Raw genomic sequence first — 10,223 nt, 5'->3', positions numbered from 1 at the left:
TTGAAACATGTAATCTCTTGATCTCGCCAATTTACTAAATGTGGAAAGATTAGACCTTGTCATTTTACTGTACTGTGTACACATTTGCTGACATATCTAATCTTTTGGGGACTTATTTGTAATTTGGCGAGGCCACAAATGTTGGACTGTGCAAACATTTGGTTCAAAAAATTTGTAATCTTCTGGGCTGTGTAAACATTTACTAAATTCTGGGTCGGCCTCATGTACCCAATGGGTCAATGGGCCACAAAATTATGATGAAATGGGCTGGCCCATGGCCTCACATATTGACCTTGGGGCCACGGGGCCAGGGCCAGGGCCGGGTCGACCCATTCCCATCTTGACAAGGAGAGATGCAGAGAAGGGAGGCCGGTGGTACGGGAAAGAGGAGGGGCTCAGAACAAGTGCGGCAGCGTGAGGAGATTAGGAGAATCGAGGGAGAGGAAGGAGGCGGCGGCGTCGAAGAGAGAAGGGGATCGTGCGGAGACCCCAGGCTAGATTTTGCCCAATTGCGTCTCCGCTCGGTAGAGTCCGCCCCTTTTTACCCCTTCCGTTTTTCTTTTCTCTGGCTAGCACATCAAAAATGATGAGGTAGCTAGCGCGAGCGATCGCCCAGAGGTTCGCTATTGGAGATGTTAACTACTCAGGTAAGTATTACGATAAATACATCACGCATCATTAAAACCTTTTTTTAGGGAACCATCACTGAAAGAACCCTTGACTGGAAGTTTTGAATACTACTAAAAGGAAAATCAAATGTTTTTTTTGATGAGAAAAACAAACGCTTGACCTATATAAAACTAGTACTAACAATCTTCTGAACTACTACCGTTAAATGGTCGACGAACGCAAGTGCCCAATTAAGCGGCGGCGGGCGGCATGCGTCCGTTGCACATTCGAATTCTTGACCAACATTGCTCGTGTCTGATTTTCTGATCGACCGTCGAAGAACTACTGCAGGCCCTGAAGCAGACCTCGGAACCTCTCCACGTTGCCGCCGAACTCCCCGTGCTTCCAAATCCTGAAGGCCAGAAGCGCGCGCACGCCAGCGGCGCCTGCGAGACGAGGGCTCCCCCACGGCGGATGGATGCGCAGGCTAGCGGCGATGCAGTCCAGCCCCACCGGCATGCCCGGGCAGCCGGCCGCCATCGTGGCAACGTCGTAGACCTGCTGGCCGAGGTAATACTGCATGCCGCCCACGAACCCGGCCACGTCGTGCGGTACGTAGCGGGGCGCCGCCCGTGACAATCTTGAGCAGGTATGCTGCGTAGTAGGCACCGGCGTAGGTGATCCACGACAGCGGCCGCCCATGTCCGGCGCCAATGAGGCTGGAGCCCATGAGCAGCGCGCCGAGCATGTCGAGGTCGACGCCGCGGTCGGCAAGGTAGTCGAGGGCCTTTTGGTCGTGCGGGTCGGCGAGGCGGCAGAAGTCGCAGAGGTTGAACTCCCAGGCGACCTGCTGGCCTTCGTGGTCGCAGACGGCGATGCCGACCTGGAGCGGCTTTAGGCCGTCGACGTTGGCCTTCATGAGCGCGTAGCGCTGCGCCACCGTCATGCTGTTGAGGTCCTGGCCGGCGGCGTGGACGAGTCCAGGCCTCGTTGCATTCATCTTGTTTCATACATGCAAATCTTAAAAAGGTAATAGGGGGTCACAGGTGATGACCAGCTTCTTCGAGGAGATATATCTTAGGCCGGGGCTGGACAAAATTTACGCTTGGTTTACTCCAATATCTCAGTTCTCAAAGACCAAGTTACACACCCAAAAAGTTTTTGGTTAAAATACATCCCACTTGCTTCAAAAGAAGGCTCGCCAACGCTCTTATCAGTTATCACAAATGATTGATCAAGGCTGGAAATCGGCCTATTTATATGCCCTCAGCATGCAGCTTATTTGGATATCACAGCCTAGCTCGTGCAGATTTGGATGAGCAGTCATGCAGGATGCAACATGGGGACGATGGACATCAATTCATACAACACATACTGCACCTGTCAACTCTCAGTACGTGGTTGGTTGAGACTGGTTTTTCTACCGTGCACGGTAGATACCGTGCATGCATCCACCACACCCTTGTTTCGTCAGGATATGTGCCATCACAGTATGTAAGGTGATTAAATATTGTATCCCTGACATCACACAATGTTTTCTCTCACCTAATATGTGGTAACGTGATATTTCATAGTCAGTTCCATCTAGTTGAGTTTTATTAAAAATTAAATGTTTCATATTTTTTATCACAAAATTATACTCCCTCAGTTTCATGATTTTTGTCATGAGTTTAGTTTGAATTTGAAATTTGAACTTTGTCAACGCATATATGATATTTAGCTTGTTTTGAAGATAAAATCAAAAGAAAAACACATGTTCAAACAGAATATTTTTCTGAAATTTATTTTAACATATATAGTTGTTCCAAGTTTAAGATTGAAAAATAAATGCATGTGAGTAGGAGAGAGAACTCTGTGTGCGTGTGGTGTGAGGGGAAAATGAGGAGAGAGAAGAGATAAAGTTGATTGATGAATTGTAAGAATATAGGATTACATTACTCTGGAATAGCAAATACTACTAGCAAGCTTGCATGCATCCTAATCTCAAACCAAGCCGACGGTTGAGCCATGCACGGGATGTCCCGTGCATGCTAGAAGTGCTTTTCTCGTGGTTGGTTGGCACGCGTATGTTGGTATGATGATAGCAAATGCATGCTGGTAGGTTTCCTATTTTTGTTTATTATTCTATTTTAAGGACTGCCAGTTGTTCACACACGAACACGTCACCGTGTACCTCCAACGCTGAGGATGATGCACCGCAGCTCACGTCGAAGGAGACCCGTCCAGAAGCGTGGTACGCAAGCAATCCGGCGGGCGCTTTTATAGACCTGAAACCCCACATGCTCGGGAGGGACCCCGTCAAGGCGTGCAGCGGCTATGGGCTGCCCTAGATCGGCCTGACCGTCCCTAGGACCTCGTGGTTCACCGCCCTGCAACAAGAAGAACGAACGAAGAATGAGGAAGAAAATGAACAAGCGAGAAGATAAAAGTAAAGGTAAAAGATGATATATTGATAGATCGATTGTGTATTGCTCAATCGGCCGTCACACCTTAGGTATATAAGTGGCGGCTGGACTTCCTGTGCAAGAAAAAGGCTTGGATTCACATCCAAAACCCTAGTCAAATTAGGATGTTTTTGTCCGAACTTTCCAAAACCATTCGGTTTAAAACTGGCTACAAAGTCTTTTTTGAGGCAGTAAACGACCTCGGATGGAAACGAGCCCAAAAGCAATTTCGACCTTTTCAACAAACGAACAACTTTCGTGCTTAACGTTTGTTTATGAGAGGCCGTCTTGAGGGGGGTTTTGGCTATTTTCTGAAGTCTGCAGCAGAGAAATCTGAAACCAGGATGATTGTCCCTAGACTGTCCGGCCATCCTGATGCAGCCGCGCATTTTCGACTCTAAAATTTGCATGCGACCTTCGATTAAGACGATTTTCATACCAAAATCAACCGTTTCGATGAGACAAAGACAACCCGTGTATAAACTTTTATCATATGAGGCTGTCTTGGAGGCCTAATCGGCCGAAGATTACTCTACATACAAAATCCTAGTACTTTGAGCACAACTTCGGCCCTCAAGATGAGATCGGATGGTGATGGCCCAAACTCCAAAGATGTTCATGTCGACAATACTGAACGTTTTCATGTAGATTACTTCTCCATTTGAGCCCATCTTACTTAAATTCTTGACCGTGCCAAAATATGGTGTCAACACCGGTCTTGTTTTTTTTTTTTTAATAGGTGAAGTATCACTTGTTGTTTCTCCTTTGAAGACCGTGGCACGTGCAAATTTTTGAGGTGAGAAAAGTATGCGCTAAGTGGGATTCGAACCCACGACAAGGGAGGCCACGCACCAAACGAGCTAGATGTTCGTTCCAATTGTATCAGATCGTTCCAATTTACACGAGCCGGATGTTAGCCAGTACAATGAAAGAGCGTGTCTGTCTCGTTAAGTCGTTAGGCAGCCTGGCGTAATAAAACGAGCCAACAGCAGCGCCAGATCCTGAGAACAAACACGAAACAATCTGTTTGGAAATACTGAATATTTTTTAGAATGCGAATATTTGCAAAGTTGAGAACAAAAAAATTAAGCTCAAACATTTTTCAAAACTCTTGGACATTTTTTGAGAACACAAACAATTTTGAAAACCAGGTACTGTTGCTATGTAGCGAACATTTTTAGGTACACAAACATTTTTCAAACTTTGAACTTTTTGAAAACTGGGACGTATTGAAGCGAGAAATTTTGTAAAACACAAACATTTTTTTGAATTTATGAGCATTTCTTTAAAATTCTATGCTTTTCAAATTTTAAACATTTTTTGAAGTCTCAAACATTTTTTAAAAATAAGATCATTTTTTGAAAAATGGAACATTTTTAAAGTTTAGAACAAATTTTGGAACAAGAAAAAAAGTTCAAAAAAATAGAAAGTGAATAAAATTTTGTAATCCTGAATATTTTTCGAAGAAATGAACATTACAAAAAAGAAAATCGAGAAAGAAAAGAAATAAACTATAACTAAAAAACCCGCAGAAAACCGGTGAAGAAATTAAAAAACAGAAGAAATAACGAAAGAAAATGATAAAAAAGAAAGAAAAGAAAACAAGCAGCGATCAGAACGCACGACTTAGTCATCGATCCTAGTGTTTGACTTGCCACATCAGCAAATTCCAACTAAAGACTCTCAAGGTTTGAAATAGACCGGGATCAGAGAGTTCAGAGTGCTGATTCCAGGGATTGGGAATTCATAATTCGATTTAGTTTTCGTCAACAAGTTCAAAGTTTGTTTTGGACTTATTCTAATTAAAAATAGGCCAGAGGAGCGCTTGGTAAGTAATTGTATGTCGGCGGAGGCGGCGAGGGGAAGAGCGCTTGGTCTGCCTCGGGCTAGGTCAGGGGTTGTGCCCCCGCATGGTCTGGCCGCAGCCAGCCCACCAGTCTGATGGCAGTCAGGACCTACTGGCTGCTAGCATCCGGATCGGACCGGGAGATGTCCGCTACGGACCGTGCCGTTAACGGACGATCCTGATCCGACCCACACGTGAGTGAGAGAAAGAAGGTCATGTTCCAATCCTAGCCTCCGACCGCGCCATTAATGGCCGTTTTCGGTGCGCCGCCACCTGTTTCCGCATGTGGGTGATTCGCCAAGTATAACGTGACCAAATTTTCTTAGTATTTTTTGTCACTGTCAATTATTCAGTGCGATGACTTTTGCCATATTTTATAAAGTGATGAATTTTCCCTAATAAGGTATGTATTATGGTGGTACTGTGCATATTACTTAATGAAAAGGTACGCAGCAGCCTTACGAGTGTTGCACTCAATAATCTGAAACCAGAGAACAGTTTTTAGAATCATGATAATAAAATTTGGTTTAAAGAAATAGGTACGTGTCACAGTGGACCCCCACAACAAATTTTGTTCGGGAATCGGGATATCACATTGGCGTTGTTGAACATACCCTCTTTTAGCGAAGCAAAGACCAACTTTGAATTGTCAACTGAAAAGACGAAGTAGAGTTCCCAACACACACATGGGGTAACTGAACATAAGTCGTTACAGAATTGCACCATCTAGAGGATCAAGATTACCTCGGACTGCGAAAAATGTGCCTTTATCATTCTACCTATGTTTTGTGTATGGCTCAGATCAAAGGCAGCATCAACCTGCAGTTCAGGAACATCCAGATCAGTTGAAAAGGATTTCCTTTTTTGTTATTCTGTGTGTCAAACCATCTTGCAAACACCTCAAACATGGAGCCGTATAGGAGTACAAAGAAGACACATGGTAGAACCTGCTTGCTCAAACTCAAGAATTTACATCAACAAATGTGTCATGCAAGGAACAAAGGTTCCAACTAGAAAGAAGAGGGACTTCTAGGTAAACCAGTCTATACATATCAAACTATCAATCTTCCCAGTCCATACCATAGTGTACTTCCACCACGGTCTAGAAAAAAACTAAATGTTTGCAGCAAGGTGCCATGCAATCATGCTCAGGCTAGTGAAATAGTTGCTTTAGTTCCCTTAATTAATACATGCATACAACAAGATCAAGTTTCGTTTGTCCTAGCAAAAGAACTTGGTGTCATGATACTAATCGATTTGGACTTGGTAAACATGTGCGGCTAAGCAACTTTTTCCTCGCTCTGGACTGACCCATAGAAAAGCGGAAATGATAAATCCGAACGTTCAGATTTTAAGCATGGCAACCCAAACGTATTTCATGGCAAGTTTAGTTGGAAAACATGTCGTTTTCTGACAAAAAACAAACTGGAAAAAAATGCCATGTTCACCAGCTAAATTACCACCTCACGTCAACTAAAGTTGCCATAAAAACGCTCGGGTTGCTTTTCTTTAAGCCAAAAGGTTTGCCGACCTGGGGCCCATATTAAATAAGGATCAATATATCAATATGCTTAAATAAATTATTAGAACGTTTTGCGGAATATAAAATCTACATGGCAGAGGGCATCTGCATCTCCCCCCCCCCTCCCCGCCGCGTGCGCGCACTTTACCACGTTGTATTTATTCAATATTTATTATAGTTGAGTATATTATATGTTACCCTGTTAAAAATCATTCTCACCGGCTGGAGCATAGTGCCGTCGAACCACCGACACGGAAGCTGCACGCCGGTGCTCTCCAAGGAGTGCAGCTTCTCGGAGCGGCTGCACCATGACGTTGCCCGGGCAGGTTACATCCAGCAGGCCGCCAGTGGGTATGGGTTGCACCAGTCTGACGCGAGCATGCTGCCCCTCTTGGAGACGTGTTGGCTCGAAGGAGTACGTGGTCACAATTGGGATTGGGCCGCCGGCATTCGGTCAGACCATCGGCATCGGCACCTGAAACCATGTCTCCTTGTGCGCTACAACACCCATGTCGGCACACTGTTCGACTCTATGGCATCAAGCTCCTTGCGCCCTTCTTATGTACCTCTGTGGTGTGCCTACGGCTTGGCAGGTAGTGGAAAGGTTGTTCTCATGACCAGTGGCAGTACGCTATTAGCTACCTGGAAAGCTCCTACACCTATGCATCCCTCTCTTTTTGGTTTAGTGAGTTTATCCCAAGCTAGCCAATGTGTTTTCCTTCTGTCTTCTTCGTCTCCCCACCAGAAATTTCTTATAATCTGAGCCAACAAATCACATAAGGAAACTGGAAATTTAAAGATACCCATGGCGTACACTGGGAGCGCTTGCAACACTGCCTTGATTTGATTTTCTTTTATACCACTTGAAACATATTTTTCAATCCAATCTGATGCTCTTTTTAATGCCTTATCTTTTGTTGATTGGAACTTTCCCACCTTCATTCTGCCATCAGGTACCGGTAAGCCAAGGTACTTATGTTCAAAACCTTCTGCAGTAATATTAAGAATAACCATAGTGGCCACTTGATCCTTCATACTACACTTCTTGCCAAACTTGATTGAACATTTATCGGGGCTCAGAAGTTGACCCGTTCCCACCTCATAGCCCGACAGAATATTTTTAATGACTAAAGCTTGATCTATGGACCCTTTGAAAAATAGGAGACTATCATCCGCAAATAAAAGATGAGAGATACCTGGCGCATGTTTGTTCAAGTTAAATTCTTTTAGAGCACCTTTGTCACAAGCATCCTTTAACAACAAGGAAAGGGACTCAGCAACAAATAGGAACAAATACGGCGATAAGGGATCCCCTTGCCTGAGCCCACACGAAGGATAAAAAGGTTCCAACAGTTGTCCATTCAACCGGGCCGAGAATTTCACTGATGTAACACACGTCATGATCCAGTTAATCCAAGATGGTGCAAAGCCAAAAGCCCCCAACATACTCTTTAAAAATTGCCAATCTACACGATCATACGCTTTTGCCAGATCCAACTTATATGCACAAAACTCTCAACGTTGATCTTTTAATGTACTCAACGAATGAATACATTCGAAGGTAATAAGCACGTTATGAGAAATTAATCTTCCAGGAATAAAGGCACTCTGAGTGGGAGAGAGCATACCATCCAAAAGAGGTCTCAGTCTATTTACCAGGCACTTCGAGATAATTTTATAAATGACATTACACAGGCTGATCGGTCTAAACTCCTTGATGGACTGAGGATTCTTCACTTTTGGAATAAGGACAATGGTAGTGTCATTTACACCTTCAGGCATAACACCTGAGATAAAGAATTGCTGAACCGCCCTTACAATGTCCTCCTTGATTAAACCCCAATTCCTCTGAAAAAATCTTGCAGGAAATCCATCCGGACCTGGGGCTTTTAACGGACTTATCTGGAAAAGAGCATCACTAATCTCCTCCTCATAAAACGGTTTACATAGCTCCGCATTCATATCATCAGTGACGAGAGGTTTCACGATGGAAATAATACGTGATGGGTCAACATTAGTATCACAAGAATAAAGATGTTGAAAGAAAGAATTTGTGATACCTATGATTTCATCCAAGTTCTACGTGATAGACCCATCACTCCTCTTGATAGCAGAAATATTATTATTTTCTCGCCCTCCAAGAAGCCTTTCTCTGGAAAAAAATTGTATTACGGTCCCCCAAGATCATTTTCACGATGCAAGACCTTTCCTTCCACATGATTTATTCCTTTATAAGCAATTCATCCATCTCCAGGAGAATTTTCTTTCTCTCCATCACGGCTGCCCTATCACTTCTTTTGAAAAGAATATTTAATCTTTTACGAGCAGCCTCCAACTTTTTTGGGAGGTAGCCAATATGAGCTTGGCTCCAAGAGTGCAGAGATTTCATTAATGTACGGAGATTAGTCGCCACATCCTTTAAATCCCTAACTTGCGTACTTTTGCTCCAACATGCCCTAACATGTTCATCCAAGGCCAGACTTTCCCTCTCCCAAAAAGCTTCATATCTCAAGTGCTTATTAAAAGCGACGTTAGGCCGACTACCCAACAACTGAATAAACAAATGGCAATGATCTGACCTGGATGAAATGACATGTTGAACCTTGCACTGGGGAAACATAACAGACCATTGAGGGCACGCCACCGCCCGATCAAGACGCACTTTGACATTTCAACAACCTTCCTTCTTGTTATCTGAAGGAAATATGCCCTAGAGGCAATAATAAAGTTGTAATTTATATTTCCTTATATCATGGTAAAAGTTTATTATTCATGCTAGAATTGTATTAACCAGAAACTTAGTACATGTGTGAATACATAGACAAAACAAAGTGTCCCTAGATTGCCTCTACTTGACTAGCTCGTTAATCAAAGATGGTTAAGTTTCCTGACCATAGACAATGTGTTGTCATTTGATGAACGGGATCACATCATTAGGAGAATGATGTGATGACAAGACCCATCTGTTAGCATAGAATGTTGATCGTTCAGTTCTATTGCTATTGCTTTCGTCATGACTTATACATATTCCTTTGACTATGAGATTATGCAACTCCCGAATACCGGAGGAACACCTTGTGTGCTATCAAATGTCACAACGTAACTGGGTGATTATAAAGATGCTCTACATGTGTCTCCGAAGGTGTTTGTTGAGTTGGCATAGATCAAGATTAGGATTTGTCACTCCGTGTATTGGAGAGGTATCTCTGGGCCCTCTCGGTAATGCACATCACTATAAGCCTTGCAAGCAATGTGAATAATGAATTAGTTGCGGGATGATGTATTACGTAATGAGGAAAGAGACTTACTAGTAACAAGATTGACCTAGGTATGATGATACCGACGATCGAATCTCGGGCAAGTAACATACCGATGACAAAGGGAATGACATATGTCGTTATGCAGTTTGACCGATAAAGATCTTCGTAGAATATATAGGAGCCAATATGAGCATCCAGGTTCCGCTATTGGTTATTGACCGGAGATGTGTCTCGGTCATGTCTACATAGTTCTCGAACCCGTAGGGTCCGCACGCTTAACGTTCGATGACGATTTGTATTATGAGTTATGTGTTTTGGTGAACGAAGTTTGTTTGGAGTCTCGGATGAGATCACGGACATGACGAGGAGTCTCGAAATGGTCGAGAAGTAAAGATTGATATATTGGACGAAGGTATTTGGACACCGGAAAGGTTTCGGGACGTTTCGGATATTTATCGGGGAACCGAGGGGTTACCGGAACCCCCCGGTGATGTTATGAGCCTTAATGGACCATAAGGGAGTAGGAGAGAGCAGGCCACAAG

At 43.7% G+C, this 10,223-nt stretch overlaps 1 protein-coding gene across 1 annotated transcript; it reads right to left on the bottom strand.

Moving 5' to 3' along the window:
* Positions 1 to 951: 951 nt before the first annotated feature.
* LOC123076398 (probable CCR4-associated factor 1 homolog 9) lies at positions 952 to 1,767 on the bottom strand. Its single transcript, XM_044498672.1, has 2 exons — positions 1,205 to 1,767; positions 952 to 1,167 (listed from the first exon to the last, which is right to left on the bottom strand). Exons 1-2 carry the CDS (start codon positions 1,607 to 1,609, stop codon positions 952 to 954), a joined length of 621 nt encoding a protein of 206 aa, XP_044354607.1. The 5' UTR covers positions 1,610 to 1,767.
* Between the last annotated feature and the right edge of the window lie 8,456 nt (positions 1,768 to 10,223).

The sequence above is a fragment of the Triticum aestivum genome, chromosome 3D, assembly GCF_018294505.1.
Source record: "Triticum aestivum cultivar Chinese Spring chromosome 3D, IWGSC CS RefSeq v2.1, whole genome shotgun sequence".
Classification (NCBI taxonomy): domain Eukaryota; kingdom Viridiplantae; phylum Streptophyta; class Magnoliopsida; order Poales; family Poaceae; genus Triticum; species Triticum aestivum.
The sequence above is the reverse complement of the archived record's forward strand: the minus strand, read 5'-3'. Positions and strand labels throughout refer to the sequence as shown.

Bases quoted from the DNA above. Each gene is read 5' to 3' on its own strand.
- LOC123076398 (XM_044498672.1), bottom strand. From the start codon at position 1,609: ATGAATGCAACGAGGCCTGGACTCGTCCACGCCGCCGGCCAGGACCTC. The intron at 1,168-1,204 runs GTTCGTGGGCGG...CTCGGCCAGCAG, and splicing joins GTACCGCACGACGTGGCCGG to GTCTACGACGTTGCCACGAT.